This window comes from Phlebotomus argentipes, unplaced genomic scaffold (assembly GCF_947086385.1).
Source record: "Phlebotomus argentipes unplaced genomic scaffold, Phlebotomus argentipes genome assembly contig_15, whole genome shotgun sequence".
NCBI lineage: Eukaryota > Metazoa > Arthropoda > Insecta > Diptera > Psychodidae > Phlebotomus > Phlebotomus argentipes.
In genome coordinates, this window is record NW_026776181.1 from 8,865,523 (window position 1) to 8,891,091 (window position 25,569).

General features: G+C 41.1%; 1 protein-coding gene across 1 annotated transcript in view; it reads right to left on the reverse strand.

Moving 5' to 3' along the window:
* LOC132262411 (protein dachsous) overlaps window positions 1-25,569 on the reverse strand; it is a 90,626-nt gene that overhangs the window by 19,479 nt on the left and 45,578 nt on the right. The window contains exons 3-4 of the mRNA XM_059761683.1: window positions 4,218-4,398; window positions 3,049-3,534 (exon numbers count right to left, since the gene is read on the reverse strand). Coding sequence (XP_059617666.1) covers window positions 3,049-3,534; window positions 4,218-4,398 — 667 coding nt within the window. The remainder of the gene's footprint in view (window positions 1-3,048; window positions 3,535-4,217; window positions 4,399-25,569) is intronic.

Here is a 25,569-nt window from a genome sequence, read left to right on the forward strand (position 1 = left end):
TTCAGTGATTGACGAGCTAATTCATGTCCTGTCATCGTGCGCTTCAAATGAGTGCGCTCACAGGGAAGTCAGACTTATTAAGTGAGCTAAAAATTGTTCCATTCGAGAGCCACTTGAAAAGAGTCCCACCACTGTGAATGTGCTCTTCAGCATCCCTGGGTTTGATCTGCATTTTGTGGAAGGCCCACTGTCAAAATATTTTACGAAAACGAGCGTAAACAAGGTGCAGAACCAGCAGGAAAATTGTGCCCCTGCAGAACTTGGCAGAGAGATGCTCGACTGGAAATGGGCGAAGCAGGAGAGGAAAGAGGGCCAAAAGAATGGCTGAGCCAAAGTGGGATGGGAGAGAGATCTGCTGCAGTGACAGAAGGAATGTGCCATGAGGATTTCATGTCACGAGAAGAAATGGCAGGAAGGGCATAGCAAGGGATTTGGCTTGGGTGTGCAATCGTGTGCATTTGTATTTGCGATCTTGTTGGAATTGCCAATGGAGAAATGTTTGCGCGGTGGCACAAAACAAGAAGAGCGCGAAATGGTGGAGAAAAAATGCCAAGTGAAGCGAAGATGGAGAAATAAAACAATGTGTGGTGTGTCTCAGGAATATCGACGACCTTTTAATTAAATTAAATGATTTGAGTTTTGAGAAGTCCGGAGGAGAGTTGTGTGAGAGTTGGAGGGTTGGCAAGAGAGGCAGATAGAGACTAAACGGGTAGATAACATAGCAAATAGCGACATATCGGCGCGACTGTTTATAGTTCTTCGCGAACGAACGAATAAAATTCATGTTTACAGAAAAGAGTTAATGCTAATTTACATGAGATTAATGCGATAGGCTACCTCCGTGAGCCTCCTCTGTGAAGAATGAACGAGCCACAGCGCAACACAATACATATTCACATTGTGTGCTCCAAACAGGCATAGAATGCCTGAGAGAAGGGGCTCGCTTTCCGCGATGGCGGACCCAGCCAAATGGAAGCGACAATCTTCGCGAATGTCTCACTCAATTTGTGTACATTGGACTATACACTGACAATATAGCCACGGCAAGGAGGAAGGCATCTCCTTATGGGCCCAGCAAAAAATGCTCTCCACGATTGCGTTTATATTGGGAGAGAAAATAAAAATGTGCGCGCATGTATATTCCCTCCAGTGGAACTTAACACTTTAATCTCAACGCGAACTTGTGCTTCGTAAATTAATGACGATTGAATATCTGGCGAAAAATATTTGCATCAAACTGTACAATGATAAATTGTCACAATTAGACGTTGAAGGTGCATTCGGCGACATGTACGAAAATTACTGTCGTGTATTATTGCGCGGAATTAATTGGGTGTGTTGCCAAAATTAATATACAATCCCATCCTCTGGTGACACACTAAATATTCTCTTGTTTCGCGCATTCAATCGTGGTGCAAATTGCATCTTTCTCGCATGGTCGCAAACCCGAGAAAGAATTATTCCCCTCCGGAGCTCTTTTTCTCTGGCTCCACTGCCGCGCGCTGTCCAATTCAATGAGGGAGATTCATTGCTGTCCCGGCACGATAGAGGGCTGCTCATTAGTGGAATTGCGGTACAGCGGATTGATGAGAGGTTCTCAGGTTTCTCGTAATTGACCCGATGCTCAAATGCAAATCACAGGCAAATTTTAAAGATATTTTCACATTGAACAAGTCTATTTCACAAGTTTGGAAGGGAACGTCGCCTACCTATAAGCGCATCCTCTTCATCTTCTTATAACTACGATGGATCTTGAGCAAGAAAAACAAATGAGCACGCTTGCGAGACAGCAAAAGAAGCCCACATTAGAGTCTGTACATACTTAGGGACAGAACATTTGCATATATGCCAAATGATAGGAGACTTTTTCTTGTGAATTTAGTATTGAGATATGAGCTTCGACAATGGAATTTAAGCCTTTGTTCGCGTAACATCCATCTCCATGTCATGTCTTCCCCCTGGCCGCCTCTCGCAATTCTGGTGGGCATTGGATAAGTAGCAGAGAGACTTGAATGGAATCCGCAGTACACAATATAAGTCCTTTTTTCTCAATATAACACAAGTCGCGATCCGAACTGCGGGAAAGATGCTTATACGATTTTGAGCAGCAGAATGAAGAGACTCACATGAATTAATTTATAACTTTAGTGATGCGGACAAACTGCAAATGGACATGGAATCAATTGCTATCACTTTTCTCTTTATGCAGCTACCACACGTTATATTGTGTCTTACTACCGACTCGCCGATAGATTATATTGGAGAGACCTGAGAAGACTAATTAAAGTGAACATGAATAAACGAGTGCTTCACATTGTCTGTGAGATTAGATAAAGTGCATTTATACCCCGTGATATTTATTCCGACACACGAATTGAGAAGTCACACATTAATCTTCACACAGGAGCTCCTCAGCCAATGAGCCTCTCACCGCCGTGACCGTTTAATTGATCCATTTGACTAAGAGACTCTCAAATACTACGCAAAATTTGTTTGACTGAGCAAAAATAGTAATTAGAAGACTCGAAACGCGTGATAGTCATCGTTTCTCCTCTTTTTCGCCACAGGGCAAAGGAAAGCCATATGGAGATGAGTTCGCTCAATATGGAGATTGAGTGCACTTGAGCGCTAAGCAAAAGTTTGACGAGATATATTGTTAAATATTTAACCAACTTCGTGAGTTCATCTTCCCAGAAAATTTTCATGTTATCTTCAACTTATTCAGAGTTATTCTTCAGCGAAAAAACACTTTACTGTCAGTAAAAGTGTCATTTCTGAAATATGATAAGACCCAATTTACATCAACATAAGGGTTTTAGACAACTTTCTAACAATTCGGTTGGAATTTCGCCCTTTTTAAGAATTATAGTTAAAAAGAAATATTTACTACACCGCGGATGAAATGCGAGAGTTTCTGAATTGTTGGGTCAAAAGTAGGTGAAATTTATGCCCTAACCACGAGAGACACTCTGGAAGAAGAAACTGGACTCAAATTCTCCGGGCTGGCAAATAAATCAGGCAGAAAGAGATTGCAATCTGAAGACTCACCTGAGTCACTGCTTGTGGCCGAAACGGCTCCCACGACAGTGCCCCGCTTCACGTCCTCCTTGACGTAGTAGTTGTAGCGTGGCTTCTCGAAGATCGGTGGCCTCTGCGCCGAATCAATCACGCTAATGAACACTTCGGCATCTTGACTAGTTCTGAGGCCTCCGCCGTCGCTGGCGGAGATGTTGAGCCAATGGTAGGGCTGCACCCGGCTGGAAAGTATCGTCGGACGCGCCAGGAAGATCTCACCTGTGATCCTGTCGATCCTGAAGATGCCCGCCTCGTTGCCACCCACAATTCTGTACGTCACCACGCCGAAGCGGCCAGAGTCCGGGTCCGTGGCCACCACCACGACCACGGGCGTGACTGACGAGGACGAGGGCAGGGGCTCCCTTAGGGACACATTGTACTCCCGCGGGTAGAACGTCGGCCGGTTGTCATTGACGTCGGTCAGCTGAATCTTAACCATTGCCGTGGTGCTGAGCCCACCTGAAAGTGTGAAAAAATAGGAGTGAGAATTCCGCGGATTGTCTGAGAGCCAAGGCCAGATAAGCGGGACGCTCGAAGAGCCAACAAAGTCCCCATTCTTTATCACCAGCACCTCTCCTGCACTTTGCATGTAAGGCTGCAGCGCGGAGCCGACGTGTAACACATGTTATCACAAGAGAATTCCCTTCACGACTTTCCGTGATTCTCTCATTATTTTTGTTTCAATTGGCACTCACAAATCGTCTGTTTGGCGTGCAGGGGAATCGCGAGGGGCACATCAGCATATACAGATTTTTCTGCAATTCATACACAACCGACTGATCTCTACTTTTGTGCTCATATAGTTCTCAAGCAATATTCAGAAGCTAGGTAATTACTGACTGTTCTACCGGAGAAAATTGAAAGACCTTTGCAACATCGAGAGTCTTTAGGATGAATAGAAGTTTAACTGTGTGACTTTCCAATGTAGCGACTTAGAAAGGCAAAAATCTCCACATAAAAACTGTCTAATTCGAGTGAACTTGCCGTAAATTATGTCAGCAGTAATTGCCACCTTAGTGGCAGAAATTTTCTCCTCTGATTGGGTTTTTAGACAACAAAGTCTAGCGCGAGATGCAAGAAAAATGCAGAATATAATCTGTGGCCCAGTTGAGGTGAGTGAAAATACTTCTGGAGAAACTCACCTCGATCCGTGGCGATTATGGGAAACTCATAAGAAGTCCGGAGCTCGTAGTCCAAATCGCCGGAAATGCAGACCTCACCCGTGGCGGATTTCACCTCGAACTCCTTCAGTTTCCTGAAGCCGGTGACCAGAGTGTAGTTCACCATGGCATTGACGCCGCAGTCCAGATCAGTGGCGGATACCTGGAAGAGAAGGTGTCAGCAATGAATTTGTGTGCATATGATGTACACATTCTGTCGCATTGGACAGCATGTTGCCAATATTATGACTAATTTTTCTTCTATTTTGATCACACCGAGGAAATCTCTCATTTAGCGCGAGTGCTTTGCCAACTGGAGGGAATTCTTCAGCTTCCAATTTGCCCGGTGAGTGACTTTTTTCATCGCGCACAGTGAAGAAATAGCAAACGCGTCCGCGGAGCGCAATTTATTCTACTGCATTTATTGCCCACGTCTCCCCATCTTTCGCTCATTCGCTCCACACAACAGCCAGCGATGGATAATCTCAAATGTGAGGAGTGTGTGTGGATTGTATTGGAATTGTATGAAGCTGTGAAGCATAAATAATATATTGTCACACCTTTTTCACCTCAATTTTCGGACCTGATTCAGCATCACCACCATAGGGAAGGTGCATTTTTCGACATAGGAGAGATGCTGATCAAATTAATTGCGACAACATTGTACACCTCATAAGCAAACACGAGCTTTCGCAGGAAGTTCCATGCATAGGGAAAAGTAGACCACCTTGTCGAGGTCACAATATCACAAGACAATTAATCACGAGCTTTTCAGCAAAACTGGAGACACACTGAGAGTTCCACGACTCGCTTGGATGTTGTTGTCTCCACCTTCGTCGAAGGAAGGCGCGCGAGATGTGAAAAAGAGCCCATAAGGCTCTCAAGATGCCAGAGTGAATATCTATTTAAGTTCCCCTTGTTGATGTTCCACGCCATTCGTAATAATTCTCAGTGGTGTCGGGCATTCAGGTGCACAAGTAATATTTTATTAGGATTGGCATAAATGGTATTAAGAGGGATGAAAGAAGTTACTGCACAGCCAAGAGGATTTTCGCGTGGTGATCTTTAAGCTGGCACAATATGTCACAAACACTCGGTCAATAATAAATTCATGTGCTTGGCCAGAGCAAAAATGATCATTTTTATTGGCAAAATGTAATTTATAGTGTGGCACCTACTCAATATCACAAAGTTTTCCTCGCCAAATCACAATTTTAGAGAGTTACTATTAAGTCATCAGTCATATATTGAAATACAATCATGGCGAATGTGGATTAAGCATGATTACGAGGAATGAAGACGATGTTATGCTGCATTCATTAAGTTATGTCTTGGATATTGTAGCTATTTGGCACACTCAATGAGCCGACAATAGCGATGGAAGGAAGAATTTCGCGTCATTCCTCGCCATCGGACACTTAGAAGTTGTTCTCATCGAATTCGAGGAAGTTCTCTGTGAAAGGGGACAGTATTTGAGCTATTCTCCCTAGGATTGAGTTTACAACACAGCGAACACAATGCATCTGGGAATGGAGGAATTGCAGAGTGTCCAATGACCAGAGGGCAAATGTCGGTCAATGAGTTGATTCTCAAGATATAAAATCCTCCACATAGTCCACCTCTGTATCGATTAATTAACTATTAAGTCGTTTTCTGTTGCCAGCTTCTCTGGCCACAACGCGTTCTGCCATAGCTTCTCGAAAAGCTGTAAACAGTTTTATTAATAAGTCTTAATCTCTCATAATTATCCAGTGGGAACACTATTGAGTCGATTCTCATCTGCTAACCCTCAAACTCTGCTCAAATGTGGCATACCTTCCTATACAACCCAGGAGAATATATGTTGAAAAAGACAATTTACTTTTATTGTATGCCACACACCATGAGCATAAATTTTAGCTTCTTTTTCTACCGCAAATATTGCAAAAAGGTGTGGTTTTTATCCGAAAATTACTCCTTCCTGCCCACCCTGACCCGACTGCGAAAGTACATTTCCTTCTCCGCGCAGACTCACAAGATGCAAATTTCCTCTTAGCAATTAATACCATCCTGAGGATCATCAAGCCAGTTCAATTTAAAAGCATCGCCACGGCCGATGATCACTTGACACCACAAGAGCGAAGATCGCGCGATCAACTCCCATGATCTGCCCAATGCATTATTGCCAATCCATTCAACTATTTCGCGCATATTGTATTACTTTTATGTCCAGCTTTTATGCAGCGAGCCACTCTTTGAAATGCGCGTGTGAATTGTTTATGTGATAATTTCTACGATTAGTAATAACTTGTCAATATATTTCTGAGGCACAAAACCACTGGTAAAACTCTTGTATAGGATGCCGACAATATTTATAAATGCATTTATTAACATACAGGGTGATTGTATCTGTCGCAAATATGGCAGATATGACTGAATATATTAGCCAATGCGCCAGCTAGCATTCTATACCCGCGAAAGCGCCTACAAACCAATTAACAGGTGAGCGAAATCCCTTAATTACTTCTGAGATACTTTTTCATACACATGACTTGTGCTATGATTTATATTGCCACACGAAAAATTGATAAATTTCCAACCCACTCATGAAACACCCTGCAATCGATCAACATTGTGCAGAGGAGATAAATTAAAATGTAGTTCCCGTATTAATAAATAAGTTGGATGTCTTCTCAAATGTTGGGATTTCTTCATTCTTCCCATCGCCATCGAGTGAATTAATATGCCACAGGATATAAATATTATTGCTCTTCACCATTATCTTGAATTCGCTGCAATTGTGATTCGTGCGATAAGTTAGTTAGGCTCGAGACAAGATGATGCATTTTTAAGGCAATTTCACTACAATTCCAATATATCATTGGCCAGAGATGAGAACCACTTTTGGGCGAAGCTGTACAGGAATTGTGTCATGCAAATTAGACGTCTTTCGTAAGCTTAGAAATTCCTCTTGTGTGGTTGGCTCTAAGACCACTGCCTTCAAGGCTGACGACACGCTGTCTAATCTGCATGGTGTGTGTTACAAATTAATAAGGCGACTCTGGGTAGAAAAATACTCGAATGCCGAGGATTTGCACACCTGTGATATGTGTAGACGCACTCAAAATGTGCAAACCAACCTCAAGGTTCAGCCTCTATCGCATGATCTAAATTAAAATCATGTTCTACGACACATTCTCACACGGCATTCTTTCGCCAGTCATGCTTTTTCGACCAGCATTGCTGTGCTCACGAGAAAGGCCAATTAATGAACTTCTTCGCTGATCACGAGACTACATTTCGAATAGAGTGCCTTTTTGGTGAGCATACAATTTTGTTAAACACTGATTTTAAAGCCTCAGAAATTAATTATTTCTCCGCACTGAATTTTTATGTTAATTCCTCTTAAGAGTACTTAATATACACTGGTCATAAATGTGCGATTTTCTCATGCAAAGGCACTTATCGTAATTTATTTTTGTAAAATACTGTGCAAGCATATTTTATTTTTGACCATATTTTCCACTCAGTGGCTCTTTATTTGCTCTTCGTGTAGCTTTTCTTGGGAAAATGCCCATGATATGTCCAATGTAGAATAAAGTACCTCAATTAGACACACTTTTTGCACAAAAGATATAACACGATAGCGGGAATGCCTCGCGATAAATGCATTAGGGGAATTTAAGGTCGCACAGGAGATGCACAAAAATTCGCACACTCACATTATTTAAGTATTCGTTATTATTAATAAATGTCAGTTTATGAAAGAGGCAAGATCTCAGATTACTTCTCTTCTTGTGAAATTTGTCTCCACTGGTGAGAAAGACGAAGAAATGGTCAAAAGCTCATCCTCTGCGCCAATGAAGTTTGATTAATCACGACAAAATATTATTTATACAGTGAGACTAACTATGAAAATTCATTCAGTGCCTGAATGCTGTCGGGAGGGAAAAAAGACAAGACAAGGAGAGAGACAGAAATGTGGATTATTTTAATCTACTCAAAGATGAAGTTGGTTGTGAAGACAATTTCAAGAAGAAGAAAAAAAAGAACAGAGAGAAGAAACCATGACAAAATGAAGAGTGTGATGAAAAGACAACAATCCATAGGTTTTATTGCCATTATTGTTGATAAAAAATATCAAATAAATTATGGTATTTCACAAGACCCTGAGCTTCTTTGGGAAATCTTGGAATTGAGAGTTAAGAGATCTCCAAAAAAATGAACTGTATGTCAATTCTGTAAATGGTACAGCGAGAAACCCATAAAAATGTCAGCCTAGATATTTTTATGATCTTCTATGTTAATGCAGAGGAGTAAAACTGACTTAGAAGTTGGAGTGTTGCGTGGACTTCTAGATCTATTCTATCATCACAAAATTTGCCCTTTTCTTCAACACTTTGTAGCCAAACTGTACGTGAAATCGTGAACATCGCCATGAAATCACCATGTTACGTTAGAGCACTGAAGAATTTCAATTAGAGAAATTTGTAGGATTTTTGTCCTTTAACCATTGCACAACAATCAATTAAATCCATTAAATTAGATGAAAGAAAATACGCGACACTCAGGCTCTCGATTATGGAATTAATTACTGCATGAAAAGCTTTCTAATGTTGTCCAATTATCTCGCGATGATCTGTGCAGATCTCGTCAATCCACGTGCATTCAATGGGTCATTTTTTTTATAATTTATTTGCTGATAAATGACTGGAAGATCTTATCGATGCTTATGAGATCGTCACAAAACATCTTCGAGTTGATATTTCACCTCCGCAAGAGATAGAAATGCGACTCCGCCTGCTCGCGTGGATCTCATGAAGACCTATTGATTGAGAAACCTCCTAAAATCACTGTCTCACTGTCCCATAAATTTCCTGACAGAGGAATATTTTTAAAACCAACTGGTTTTGCATCTGCAAAAAATGTCTACCTTATTCCGCAAAAAGCTCGTCTCACCAAATTAGCCTTCAACCATCATAAAGAAAATGTCTCAATATAAATTCCATTAAACGCAAATAATATGCATTAACCAAAGCGGTGTGCTAATTAATTGAGTTTCTTTGTCATGTTTATTGCGCAATTGCATTCCAATGGAAAAGCAATGCCCTTTGGCAAGCACATTGATGGCCTACGCAATGCGCCAAAGGACAAACGAATTATGCAAAAAAGAGAATAATACGTGATCTTATTAGCCTTCTCGGGGATGTACAAAATCGTGAAAATATGGATGTAAAAAGTGGAAAACCTCGCGGACTTCAAGAGCCAATAATTCGACATCATAGGACGCTTCCAATTGGCGTGATTGAGATATTTCTCGCGTACAACAAACATAAGCAACTGAAAAGGAGGTGAGCGTCATTAAATCAAATGCAATTTTGCGGTGTGAGAATCGCAGCATTTCACCGACACACAATTTCTCATCTTATCAATTGAAATGTGCATTCATCATAAGGCTGTTCAGCACATCACTTCGTTGCGATTTCTCTCACTTTGTCACGCCGCAAGTCGCTGCGCGACTCTTAGATTTCGACAATTATTCACAAACAACGACTAATGGCTGAGATAACGAGTGAGTTTCTATATGTCAATCCATCAAACGAATCGAGGTTTCCCAGATAAAAGTGTAGCATTAATTAGACTATTCTTAAATTCATCCTTCAGACCAAAAGTCTTGCTAATAGCAAACTTATACAATGTAAATTTCCTGCTATGTCCTCACAGCAAATATTCACCCATTGTGCCGTTACCGTCATTATTCACATCGTCGATTGACTATGATAAATTTGCTATTTGTCTCCCTTGAGGTGATATAAATTCATAATTATTGGAAATCCTCCGTGACACTTGCGACTCCCCGAAAGACATTCCTCAGCTTCCGCGTAAAAACCCAATGCGCGCTGTTCTATCGGTGAAATATTTCACGAGCGCCAGATCGAGCGGTGAGAAATGATGCAAAGTAAGAAATTGATCTCCAAGAGGAAGTATTTCATTAAATTTCCATTCGGTTAGCCATTTAAGGTGTTAAGATTGAGAGATAGATCGCCAGGGTGAAGAGTACGGAGCCACCGAGCCACTGTTTAGACACCCGAGCATTATTCTTTAAAATCCATTCAGGTGAAAAGTTGATAAATGGCTGTGAATCACATTGAAGTGAGCAAATGATATTCCCTCTTCCTCGCGATGGCAGCAACACTCGTGATTTATTTATTTCTAGTAAAAATTCTACATTAAAATCGTGCGATCAAGATAATTCGGTGAATAAATACAATTTGATTGTGGCACAGAGAAGAAGGCTGCATTGCTTGCAATGGTGTTGATGGCGCGCAGAAGCTTTTATATACCCATAGAGAAATTCTCAGGGTTGCAGAATGCACTCGGACGGGAGGAAAAATACAATAAGAGACTCAGATGAATTTCAATGGAGCTATTAATATAATCGCATTGATGCTGATGAACAGAATTTACCTGTGCAGGAAATACTGCCAATATCCCCCCATTTGATATGAATTTCGCGCCCGGAGATCGATAAGGATGCAGAATCTCACGGTGGCGACAGGAGTTTATTGAACTCCGGTACATTTCAGCACCGTGAAAGAACTGGACAGAGAGAAAACTGTCAAATTGCCAAAATTCTGTGGACAGTGTGACATCTGCGACTGGTGAATGAGAGACAGTATTAATTATTGCATTCCAATGCAGGGAAATTGATCCGAAGATTGGCATTTTTCAATATTCTTCAGGATATCGCACCAGAAAGCTCTTTACACAGCGAAATTGCCCAGAAAGCCTATCTTTATTTACAAAAATGTGCAACAACAAAGCTCCAGAGAACCACCTTGAGAAGCAGTAAATTTTCCATGTTGATTATGGTGCCCAGTTGAGACATTATGCAAATGAGAGGCACCATAATCCAGCATGTGTCGTCTGCATTGTAGTTAATTGCATGAATGGGAATTCCTCAGATGGCCGTAAAATTCCGGAAGTTTTTACCAAAGCGGCGCAGTTTGAGAGATAGTAGTTTAATTGTTTCTCGATATACCCATTAAATTCACCTTTATTTACCCAAAGTCCAAGCGATAGCCACGGAGATTGGTGGAAAAATGTCTCTAATGACAAAATATTTCGCCTCTCTGGCATTTGGCATCAATTAAGTGAATCAATAAATCAATAACCGTTAGAGTTCAGCAAAACTATATTAACTTGTCATGATTGTGTGTTGTGTGTATTTTACACTTCCTATAGGTATGATTTTTCACTTCTTTTTCGTGTGTCTCAGATTGTCGTGTGTGTCGGTTTTTTTGCGCGCGCGCGCCAGCGCAATCTTCAGAAAGCCCATCGCGGGTTCGCGGAATAGAGTCGAGATGAGAGAAGGAGGAAGAGGAGAAAAAATGAGATCTCAGAAATAAATTACGCCCACAATAATTAGAGAATATGTTTTATGAATCGATGTGGTCGCGATAAAATGCCAACAGCAACAACACAATATGCTTTCCGATGCGCCGTTTGATGATCTCGATGGTTCTTTGCCTTCTTTTTCCGCCACTCTTCCTCTGGTTTCTCCCGCACGCTCTCGCCTGTCTATCAGACCGGCCTATGCCCGATCGCGGTGCGGAGCGTATGACAAAAAGCAATAAATTATATAGATGTACAATCGCCAGAAATGTTTCAATATCTCCAGAGAGACTTTATTTGGACTTTTGGCGCGCAAAAGACGAATTACAAATTATTCCAGCCGCGACTGATTGATTTGGGGAGCGCTGGCCTGGGTTGGGACCGAGAGGACGGAGTGTCACACTGAGCTTTGGTGATGTAATTTGTTTGAGTTCAGCGAAGAATAATACATGATTAATGAATTGGACACCATTGAGAGACACTCTTATGATTTATAGAGACATATATTTTTGACACGATTTCCCGTGAACTTAACATCGGCCGAGAGTCCTTCTTTTTTGCCCACGTCCATTGCCTCCTCATTAATGCAAATTTCCCTGCCCCGCAGGATCGCCCTCGCCCGATTGACACTTGACATCCACGAAAGAGATTATTTTTAATTCGACTTGCACTCAGAAAGGGGAGAAATGCCCAGCCGCTGGCGTCGTCCTACCATTAACGGTTGAGGCACAATGTTGCCCATATGGAAATGAGGTGGAGGACGCTTCGCGTGGTGCTCAAGTGCTGAGGATCGCGCAAATCGGCCCCTCGGGGTTGCTACTGCATTCAACAGACAGCCACACCCTCTCTCGCACGCCAATTTCCTACAATGTTGAACCGCCAATATATCATGGCATAGCAAATCTTTATTTGCTTGCACACATTAATTTTTTATTACGCACTAAACTGACGTATTAAGACTGACCTACACTTAAATTATGCACGTAGTACACAATCTCTGTTTGATCACTTTAGGAAATCACTTTCATGGAAGGCGAAGCGAAAGATGAGATGCCGAGAGACCGTCTCAGCGCCAATATTTCAATCAATCTCACCGAGTCTCCTCACATGGCCAACGCATAAAGAGTCATTAAAGTGGCGGCAATGGGACTTATCAGGATATTTATCGCAACACCTCACCGGGTAAACAGATTGCGGAGGGATTTCTCCAGGGAGTCTTCTCACAGAGTGCTGATTAATAAATCTGAATCACTTTCGCGGTTGGCCATGTGTGCAAACAATTTCAGTATTGTCGTTCATTTTTTCTCTTCTCTCTCTCTCTAAATTCTTGTGGTATTATAAAGTAGAGCATGATTCCACGAATATGAATACTTTTCTCAGAAGCTTCAATCTCGCCCTAGCGAAATATCCCATCTTACGAGGAATGATTGTGTACAGTGTCATTTGGCCAACAGGATCATTGGCACAGCAAACAATTGCTGGAAAGCGATGGGGTTTATTTTGGCAGTTGCAAACTATATTCGAGGATACTTAAATTCTGCCTCTTTCAGATACATACAACTACAAGAAATGCCTCTTATTCTCTCTCTATGGCACCTTCTTCGTGGCTCCTGCTCTGTACACTTGGATCCGATTCGCCTCTAATTTGTGGCCAGCTCAAAATCTCCAGAACAGTTTGGCAAAAGCCCTAGTTCAGCAATTCACCTTCACTCCATTGAACATGACCGGCTTCTTCTTCTTCGTCCCACTAATGGAAGGACGCGGTGTTGATAGTGCACTTAACCAAGTCCGCGAAAAAGTGCTTCCGACTTTCCAAATGTCACTGCTCTTCTGGCCCACCTTCCAAACCATCACCTTCACTTTCATCCCCGAACGCAATCGCATAGTCTTTGTCGCTGCTGGCAGTCTCATTTGGTCAACCTATCTTGCGTACGTAAATCAATGTTATGAGAAAGCAAATGTAGAAAAAACATCTTTCTGAACTGATTGATGAGAATTATGCACTGATAAACGATACAGAACCACTACCTAAAGTTCAAATTTAAAAGTAAAAATGCAACCAACGATGTGTCTATTGAGAAATACAGAATACATAAAAAAGAATTGTGTTTGAGAAGGAATGCAATTAAATGGAATATCTATCCAATAGCACCATTAACTCTAAACTGCGTAATAATAGGGAAGAAGACGCAGTTATTTATGCTAGACGCATCGATTGACTCGTCAAGTTCTCACCATCTGTTGTACTGGAAATGACAGTCGAGGAAGATTATTGAAATTGCAACTCGCTTGTGGACTGGCGAAATAACAATTGCCATCAGATTCTCTTGAAGATTGCCTTAATCAGCTCTATCGGTCCAATGCGATCAATCGCAAATCATTGGTCCTATTGAAGGCCCTATGCATTGAATAACACATGGTCGATGCGGCATCTAATGACCAAGAGATAGACTTTACAATAGGAATATTTCCGGGATTTATAAAATATTTTAATAGATTCCATCTGACATGCCCTCAAAGACCCAGAAATACCATCTTGCAGGCAGACTTTGTCAGCAATATTACAACTTCACTGCGTCCGAAAATCTATAAGTATGTCCCAGAAAGCATCATCTTAATGAGTGCATTAAATTGTCCATTGGCAACTGAAGACATCATCAGCTTTTTAAATGATAATTCCGCCGCTGAGACTATTTGTACCGCATAGTCTCTCATTGAAGTGAAAAAGGAAGAAATTATCATTTCAACTTCCAAAGAAGAAGTGCAATAAAATAGAGTCTACGGAGCTTCATCACTGTGTCTCTTTTTCACCAGATTCCACATCGCAAGCTTCTCTGCCAGTCTAGTGGTCTTGACACATGGATGTGATCTACTTTTCAATGTCTCCAGCATTCTGCGCCCAGTGCAAGATATTGCAATTCAAGGGATACACACACGTGTAAAAATCGTGGCAATTTTCATTTTGACTCATGTGAGATGTGACGGAATGACAATTGCTTGATTTACCTCTTAAACCATTTAACTGTGACGCATATATTGAATGGATTAAGAGAAAGACTAATGCATCGATATGCACTCTATTGCATGGGAGACATTGTTGCGCCTGCATCATTTAAATCGATTCTTCATCTCGCATGCCATATGACAAAGTCTATGCAAAACGAGGACAATATCGAGAAAATTTTATCGTTGACTCATCATCGATGAATATTGCGAGGAGAGATAAATTCTTTCATTTTGCGCTCATGGCGTTGGATGGATTCTTTTGTGAGTCCAACGCCAAGTGTCTGGAGCGTCTAATTCCATAATCATGTAACTGTATATATCATAATTACACACATTTTCAATCATTTTCAATTCATAATTTCATCTCATACTGTTATTAATGACGCAGAAAAAGATTACGATGAAATTGAGTATGAAGTAACCCATTTCGCTGAGTTGTGTGAATTAAAGGCCCATTGATGGAATGAAAAAAAGAACCCTCGTGGATTTGACACACTTCGGAATAGGTTAACTTATCATCCCAGACATCAGCAAGTTTACAGTGGTGACGAGCATCTGAGCGGTTCGTCATCTGACCATTGAAATCTTTTGATTATCTTCCGAATTTTTCTGAATTTCGCTGGAAAAATGTTTTTGAATAATAATTGGCAATTATCGCCAAAGTAAATTGGTTCTTACTATTTTGATGAGACACAATTTGGCATACCTTTTAATGCTTTTTGCATACGTGAGCAGAAGGAACAGTTAGTCAAGTCTTTAAAGAATGGGTACTAGTTTCTGTTAACACTTCATTAAAATCTCCATCGTATGAATAAACACCAAATAGCAAGTGAAATTGCCAATATTTTCGACAGATCTTCGTGGGAAAGTTCCAGTAGGGAGAAACACATATAAAATGTCCAATTTAAATAAATTTCAGTGTCCATTTCATCTATTGAAGAGCCACATTAAGTGTGTGAGTGTTGCTCAACAAATTAGCTGAGATCAGTAGTAAAAAGTTCAAGATTACCAATTATTAAACAAAATGCATGCAAGCACTTTAACCTCTCTCGCAAATGCTTTGATCATTCGTGGCACAAAGAATGCTGTTTGAGTGTATTTGAGAGACTCAACGAGAGAGGCTGGTCAAAGTACATTAAATGTTCACATATAATATCCAAAAAGGAGCAACGCGATGGTGAGTGAGAAGGAGAATAGAAATGAAAATAATAATAAAATATAGGGTGAGGAGAGGCAAAAAGGAGAGAGAAAGAGAGATTCCAAGGAAAAGACTATGGGGGAGAACAAGTACAAAGGATGGGAATGGGAATTAAACACAAGACCCAACACCTGTAATTCGATATAAAAGACCAACTCTTCGCTATAACGATCGAGGAACACAGAGTCTCTTCCTCCGGTGCACGTAAAGATAGATGGCTGGCATCGGGGAAGTAAAGCACTCTCAGGTAATAATTATACACCACTCATCGGCCAATGGAGTTTTTGTTGACTGTAACATTAATGTTAGATTTGATTCTTGTTTCTTTCATACATTCTTATATGTACGCATACAGAAACACACTTTGCTCGGCTCTGCTTGGTAAAAACAGCCTTCTCAAGCACACCGATACAAAGTGAAACAAACTCTCATCTGTTGATTCATGTGTGATACTCCGCACAAGAGATTCCATCTTTATCCCTGCGCAAGAATTATTCAGTTTCCACAAAATTTGAGAGAAACTCCCAAAAAATGTTAACTAATCTTGTAACTGTCGCAAGATCAAGATCAATCCAATGAGTGCTGTTCTCATCTCAAGCGCGACAGTGTGTGACTTAGTTAAGATCACCCAATTGGAAAGTACATATATAGATAGTCTCTTGAATGATCCGAGAAGATGGACAGAGGAATGAGGTCGTGTTGACAAACGTCGGTAAGAAAGAGGAGAAAAAATATTCCACACATTGTGAAATAATTAATTAAGAAGCGTGAATGTCGAACAATTAAAATTCCAGTCGATGACAGAAAATTTGATCACGATTCAATCATCACAATTACACCAATCTATACATAGATTGCGGTATAGAAAAAGGACGGATGGAGAAGATGAAAAAGAATCTCCCAAGATATGCTTCAACTATTTTAACCGATGACGGCATTTGTGGCCGAATCGCACACAGTTTTGCCATGAGAGAATAAGGGAAAGGACAAAATCAGGCCAGCAGGAAGGGTTACTTTGTCATGCAGAAAAGAAATGCCAAGCACTGTCTTCTCGCGAGCATCCATGTCTCTAATTTAAAAGTCACATCCATGTTCTGTCTTAATCAATCTCAGCTATGTACACTTAGCTTCAGTCCCAACACAAAACCATTTTCTATGGGATTGTCTTGAGATAGAGAAAACGCAATTCCCTAGACTATTTCTTCTTATTACAGTAAGATATTGCAGTGATATTAAATAAATTCAATGCGCCTTTTTGCTCATGAGCTTTTTCAGACTACCTGCACACATTCATTCATGGAATGCAAGCTCTTCATCTCCTTGAGGACTCGCCCTTCCGCTCTCGAGAGAGTTAGAACAATGCCAATTCACCGCGGGCGGCATAATTAAGGCATCGAGAGAAAGAGATTGGCAAATATATGTATTCAAAGCAGTGTAAATCCCTCTAACGAAGATCAGAATAATCAGATATCTTTCGAATTAACCTATCTGAAAAGCAAGGCCACAAAACCGCAATTTGAGGTCGCGATTTTGAAAACCTGGCTTAATGCAGTCGTATGAGATCGAAGCAAGCTCTCACGTGATCCATATTCTTCATAATATTTCTTGTAAATTTTATGTATAGCAATTAGCAACAATGTTTCTCTTGAGTATATTTTTAGTAAATATTCTTCTCTCATCTCAAGCAGAAATATGTGCATTCTATATCAATGATTTATTGTTTTTGCACACTATTTAAAGTCTCTCCAACGCGTTCTCTTCATCCTAATATGCTAAGAGAAATACAGCACGAATACATGGATCTCTTTTGCAGGCGCAGAAAAGCCTCATCCTTATCGATTTGAGATTAAGGAAACACAGCAAGTGTCTCTATATCTTCTCTTACACCTTTTTAGTGTGACGTGTGAAACTGTTTCAGTTTTTAATGTGATTTTCGGGCCGTCTCGAGATAGTGCGTAAAAGCTCTTTATTCTCCGTTGATAGATGGATAATTTCCATAATTTCTTAACCATGTTCGCAATGGGGCGACTATGCTTCTGCCTCAAATCGAATTTGACTGTCGATTAGTTTGCCACAGCAATTGATCGATGGTGATTCTGTTTGCCCGCGAGTAACACCAGATAATCCAATCGTGAAGCCGCACTTCGTAAGCCTTTGGGGAAGGAGATGACTTGTGGAAATGGCCTATTGCCGACATTCCATCATCAATTTCACGAAATCGCCTTTTCTCTTATTAGCATCGACTTTCTTATTTGTTTGTTTCTTGATTAATATGTACACACACTTCAGCCTTTTTGTCTTCAACATCCCCTGACTCGCTCGCTCGGCAGTGCACCTTTTTACTCAGTCTTCCAGGTAATGATCTCTCGTCTCTCCCAATAGTCACAATCAAAGCAAATCATCTCACCATTAGTATAAAAGCTTTTTACCGGCGTCCCGCTGAAATTATACACCACCACCGCCGACAATTTGTTTGACTTCAGACCACAAGTTCATGTGCCTCGGCAGAAGCCCATCGCATGGAGGAAATGGAGAAAAAAGTCACATTTTAACCAACTAATTCGCCGTCAGTCTCTTTGTCTTCTCCCCGGCAAATGTAGGAAATTGTCTCTCACTGGGCGCTTCTTGGGAAAATTATCAGGCCATCCAATTAGGAATTCCACAGTAATTTTTCATAGGCAATTTCAATCTCAATACTCATCATCCAATACGCACGGCCACCGACACACACAGAGAAATTAATAATCAATTTTTGATATTTTATTTCTATTTCTACCATTGGTCACTGGCGCGAGCCGCAGTGGAAAAATCCATTGAAATTCAAATGTGACTAATTTTATAGTAAACACTTTCTTGTCGGTAGATTCCTGGGAGAATCCACCGCCTTTTTCATCTTTGCCGAATTTCTTCACCTTCTTTTCTCACACCTTTTTCACACTCCATTTCCACCATTCTTCGCACTAAAGCATCATCTAGCAATATTCCACAGACCATCGCACTATTTGGGCAATATATCGCTTTGAAGAGTGTAAAATTGAAAGTGAGGAACGCTGGGCAGACGTGAGAATATTGCTAAATTTCAAGGTAGCTTCTATTCTCCGAAATGATGGGTTAAGTAAGGGGTTAATGGAGTTCTCTTTTTCCGCAAGTCCTCTGGCAATTTACATACGACTCTTGTGTACACTTAATGCACATTATTGTGCAATTGGCCAAGGATGGAGTCTCATTAATGCGTTTCTTTTGTTTTTATCCCCAGTGCGCATTTAATATATGACGGTGAGTCTGTATGGCTGTACCATTGACTAAAATGCCCTGACGGAATTCTGTACAGCATTTTGTGATGGTGTGCAGAGAATTAATGAGATGGAAAAGAGGGGGGAAGAAAGGGATCAAAAATGGGAAGATTTTCTGTAATCCTTCCACGGTGGAGGAATTCACTTACATGAGACTGTCAAACACACAATATAAATTCCTCGACATTGCTCACAATGCCCTCACATTCCAAAATTGAGCATCGCGTTCCAACCAGAAGCCGCACATCGCCAATCATGGCAGATTCTGCATTTCTGCACCCAGGTTAATTGCCAAAGATAATCCACCTACAATGGCTAGAGAGGAGCCTTGAAATTTAAGAAGATTCCTCTGGAAAACAGCAATGCTTCCTGCGGAAAACTCCTTGCCGCAGAAGCGCACAATTAATATGGGAAAGGTGCGTTGCAATGCACCAAACACTCGAGGAATTGCCAATGTTCTTTCGGAGTCTAAATGCGGGAATGTAAAGTGTTTGTCATATGAATTTGTTCTGTGGATTAAAGTAAATAAATGCACCGGCGGGTATTTGTTCTGCGCGGCAACTCTTTTACCATGTGTGGGAAACTATTAATTTTCTTAACGTCTTTCTATGACCTCCAGTGTTCAGAGTACTTGATTGAGCTATTCGCCATCCCAGATGACTTAATTGGATGGAAAGGAATTGTCGATAGTGCACAAATTTTCCCACAACTTCTAAAGTCACTTGCTGACCGACGAAGCCTGCGAATTGATACCACACAACACTTTCGCATTCTACTTCCCCTCCTTTAAACCTTCTCCAATTAAGCACTGCAATTCTTATGTAGTCGCTAACTAATGGACTCGATTCATTTGTCAGAGAACTTCATTCGTCTTCTCCATTGTAGTTTAAAGCCTCAGCTTCCGCGTATTTCACAGACCTATTTCAAAATGCAAAAACAAATGATCCTCGTGATTGAGCAATTTCACTCCCTAAAGAGATCTTTTGCATATCTGTGACTTCTCAAGTTATGGAAAGAAAAGTGGAAAAAATCCGTTGAGAATTCATTTATGCAAAATTGTACAGTCAGTTGGCAATTATTTCGTTATCTAACTCAAAACAGGAGTTATTTGCCCCTCTTTTCGCAGTCATTTTATTAGCACTCAGGGTGTGGCTGCGGCACTAGAGGCACATGGACCTTGAGTACTGTTCTAGAGAAGGCGCAGCCGGTGGTTGAGGGTGTCCACGTGAGTTGGTGAGCTTTTTTGTCTGCACGGCATTCTTTCACTTCACACCATCATTAATAACAACCATGGCGAATTTGCCACGCCGAGAGGATGAAAAAGTGCTGAGACCGAAAATCGTGATACCATCATCATTACTCTTCTAACACTTAATGACAGGTCAAGGCACACAAGTGTAATAGTACAGTCAGAAGCTTCTTGGCGATCAAGCCATGAAGACACCCAGCTTGCCTTTGGTAGCTGATGTTGAGTACTTTGACCTCAGGACCGTTTTTTGTTCCACGCCGAATTCTTCACTGCAATCAAATGCAACACAGGGAAACTTCCGCTCCAGTGATTCACTTATTTGGGCTCTTGATGTGTGGAGGAGCATACGATAAATGATTAGTTGGACTAGCTTACAAACACGATTCTTATATTGCCGAAGCCTTGCAAAATGTAGTGATTTTAGAAATAAAATCTACAAAGTCGAAAATAGCCTTGTTAAATATTTCCTGCAACACTGTCCAACCACAAACGTACAGCCATGAGATTGAGATATACTCTCTCGGGGTTTGCATGGGGATTTCGGTGAGTGATTGTCCCCTTCGGAAAGCTCATGGTATGTAGGAGAAAGAATGGCTATAATAATCATTTCACGAGCATGTGGGCTCCACATTGAGCCTCACAATCGAGTTCTTGGCTTTGCAATGAGTTTGAGGAATGATAGCAAAGTTATATGGCATTCGGTGAAGTAATCCCTCGTGTGAGAGCGAGAGATGCCAACTAACCGTCCGCGGGTGAAGTGGAGACGCGAAAGAGAGATCAATGGGAGGCTCGCATATTCCTCCGCAGAAACCTCGCCAGGAGATAACCGCGAACATGGCACATAATTCAACTGAGCAGTGTCATATGAACACATTTCCAATTCTCCGGTGTCCTCAGAGCATTCAAGAATTCCCATTGGAGTTGTATTTGTTGTGCTTGTTTATTTCATATTAATTTTTAATCATCATCAATATTTATTTTAATGTGTGCAGGAGACCATCATCATTATCGCTACCACACTGTCGTATGGTCTATGTGATTGTGTCTTGTTTCCCATTTTATTTATAGATTTATCTCTATTTACTCGCCAACTCAATGGACTGTGGAGTATTTTAATGTGCCTTCCTCCTTTGCCCAAGCCACATTATACGTGTTGGGGAGAAATGGGGGGTTTATCATCGTCACATGGCCAAACATGTGGGAATAGATTGAATTTCTCACTCATCTGTCTCAGTCCCATAAACACCCATTTCCTCTGGACAACGACACCTCGCAGAAGATGGACTCTCATGAACGGATGGTGGGCAAAAAGGGCATTCTCTGCCATCGATAAGAGTCACTAGAATTTGCTACTTTGTGGCACTCTGTCTCAATTCCGCCGAGGAAGAAGGAGGAGATGACGGCCTCCCTAAGTGATGCTGCACCTCGTAACCAATAACACTCAATACAAGGAATGATCCATATTAATGCACTCATTCGCAGCTCTTTAAGAAAAACACACGCTGAGTTGAGAACCTTTCCTGTTCGCCGTCATTCATCAATTTCCCTAATGACAATGGAAAAACCAGCGACATCAGAAGGAAGTATTTATGGAATCTGCTTTTTATCCGCTACGCGTGTAAAGCACTTCAAGTTATCCAATTTAAGGACAGCAAATTCAACTTCAACTTGCAGATATGAAAACAGGACGGGGTAGAAAATCAATTTGCTCATTTTGAATTCTTCCAAATGGCATTAGAGAAACACACATTCATAGATTGCGCCTCTGTGATCAGACTGGCTTGAGCTTGAGGTTGTAATTCCATCGTGATATCTGATTGCGAGGAACATGCGCTCAAAGGAGGTGGATTGCAATTGATTCCAAACAAGGCAAATGAACTGCAAAGTGAAACACTCTCGATATGATAGACCTTGGGAGCACTTTTAACGCATTTTCGTCATCTCCTATTATAATTGATATCACAGTGATCGCCATGGAGATCTTGCGTGATCTCTGCGTGATCTTTCAGCAAAAGTGTCAGCGGGACAGCTTATAAAAGGACGAAGTCTCTACACCTGAACTCCTCAACTTGCCACACTGCAGGTGAGGTGCATGTTCCGCAATCAAAACACACCTTGAAACAATTAAAGGTGCACAAATTGCATTAGAAAGTTCACTTTGGCGCGAAGCTCTGCGCAAAAGCTGAGATTCCTCTGGTGAAAAGCTGTGACTAAGTCGCTGTGCAAAAGTCGAAGGTTGTACCAGATTTGCATTTCGAGAAACTCGTCATATTCGCATGGTAGGAAATTGAGTGTGTGCCTCTATTTGGTCTGGATGGGTTATGGCGAGTGTGTGGCACATTTTGAATAATATTTTGTAACGACGTGCCAGATACTTATCTCGCAAGTGAATTTTATCGTCACTCCGTGCTTCAAATGTACGAGAGGCACAGAAAAAAAGTTTCAGACTCCAAAAGTGAACTACATGTAAATTCTGAACAGACATTTGGTGGAGTTTTCGTGGTGTTTCTCACTGTCTTGCATAATTTTCAACGCAATTACGACGAATCGTCAAGTAATTGGCTTGTAAATTGGAGGGAAGCTGCAGGCGTGCGTGGGTGTGCCTCTCATTCCACCTCAAAATTTGCGCATATATTGAGCACACAGCAGAGACAATAGATCATGTGCTCAGATACACTCGTCGTGTCCTAAAGACTTCCTTTCATTTGCATTCACAAACCTCCAACTAATTGCTTAATTCTGTTAGTGCACAGACAATGGCAGAGAGATTGATTCGTTGGTGGTAATTTTCTCTGTTTTCACCGTGTTATTTTTGGAAATTTCATCACTGAATTCATTTCATATAAATGCTAAAAAGATTCCATAGAGCTTTCAACACATATTCATTTGCATTTTTATATGATTAATCGCCATAGTTCACATATAACATTCCGATCTCATCAAATGAACAATCGAAGAGACACTCTTTTGACCATTCACTGCATCGGCCACTGACTCAGTTGGTAATAAATAATGGAAGACACGTTGTGAGACCCGTGTTGAAATTATTATTACCCCTTGCGATGGCTGAATCGACCGATGTGAGGGTGGCCGGGGAGTCGATAAAACACTAAATCCCCGGCAAACAATTTCGACGAGAAGCCAAGAGATATGCAAATTGTGCTTTTTCTTATTTTGTCATCAGCTCTCGCCCATCAACACCAATGCAGGAGTGAAGAGGGATTACATGTGAGGAAAAAATCTGTGTACAGATGCTTATTTGTACGTGATGCCGAGAGTCACCGTGTCAGTGAGAGAAAAAGAAGCGCAGAGATAGCAACAGACGGAAAAAACGATGTATTTTGGATTGCGGAGGAGCATAAGAAAAAAAACAGAGGAGTTATAAAAAATTCTACAATAAAAGGACATATAAATCATTCTGCGTGAATGACTCGGAATTGTTGGAGCAGCGTAACAATGTATGAATACAAATTGTCCAAATTGTACCCTTTCTCCTGGCCACGTAGAGACAAGTTGAGTACCTTTGGTGGCGACATGTGGAGGAAGACTGTAATCATGAGCACTCCCTTTCCGACCGGTCTCTTCTAGTTTTCACCCCTGATCGTTGATGCACTATGAATCAGGGGCGGTGAAGAAACCTCAATAATCATTTTTCTAGCATGAAACTTTTACCTGCTTCACAGTCTTCCTCTACCCAAGAAACATCCACTATAATCAGTCGTGTCGGAAAAGGTGAATTTCAAGAATCCCTCAGTTTTCGATCAAGAGGCGGAGTCGTATTTTTTCGACTTTTGTGATATCCAAAAGTAATTGTGTTCCTTTGAAGTCTCACAAAAATAAACTGACTCTATCGAAATGAAAGCCCACTTCAGCAGAGTGGCACAATATGCAATTGCAGTGCTATGAGGCAGGCATTTTTCGCAGCATCAAGTGTAGCTCGAGCATTTTGCATCAGCAGCCACAAGCTGAGTGTATACGGTATCCCCCAAAGTAAATGGAAAGGCATCTCACGACAAGAGTTTTGCATAATCGAGCACATCAACCACTTTCTGCGGTGGAATGGACAGAATGTGAACAATATCGCGCGTTATAAATCAAATGCATCGTCGTCCAAACACTTTCTGAAAATGTGTCAGACAGAATTGGTTGTCGACTATGGGAACAGCGCGATAGTTTGCATTGCAAGCGATTCGATCGTCGAAAATGTTTCTTGCATTTCGTGGCAACGGCACAGGTGAAAATTGGCTTAAATTACAACTAGGTGTAGTGTCATAAGTTGTATGCTGGCTGTATGATGTTTTTCCAGTGACACACCTAATCGCACACACTCGCAGATTGTATACTTCACAGAAAGCGATCGTGATTGTAATCATTTTGGGTGCGCGAGGATCACTTGTAGCATTTGCAGATTGCATTTTTATCCATCTGTGACATGTCAACGAGACTTTTTCAACCTTCTCACTCGCTTTCAGATGCTGATCTGATGGCACACAGAATGGCGAGATACTGCAAAATACCAATAGAGATGAAGATTTTTTCCATCACAGTTGACGATCAAGCGAAGATCTCGTTTGCATGCTGAAGCAGTCACGCATAGAGAATCTCTATGAGAAATGGAAAGTTGCTGGGGAATACAATTATTCCTAATTAAATTCCTTGCCGTACATACACCTCAGCAACTGCTCATTTGCTTGTGCAAGACCACCACGAGATCACCTTAAGATCGCATTAATAGCCAAAGTATTTTGCTATTGAAAGACACCGCTGTGACTCCAAAATGCAATCTTGCAAGCACAAGCACATTTTTTCCACCCGCCAAAGGAACAATGTTAAAGCAGAGAAGAAGTTAACAAAAAGTGAGTGCCAAGAGGACTTTCGCGAGATGCTTCAGCTCCGCGATTTGGGTGATATGTGAATTTCACTAGAATCAATCGATTGTAATACAGCCGCTCCGCGAATCGTCAGACAGCGTGTCATGGCCATAAAAACCCAGAGGGAATGTGTGTATATAAAATGATTATACTCAGTAATCAGACAATTAGTACAGTTGAATGTATTCTGTTGGGAGTCGAAAATCGGGCTTGTTCGCAGCACGTGATCACCATTTCTTCGTGAAAAGTATTTTATCCATTTTGCTATTCATTTGCATCAACAGCGTCATTTGCGCCTGCAAAACACCCATATTGTTAATTAATTGAGACTTTTCCATTCAGG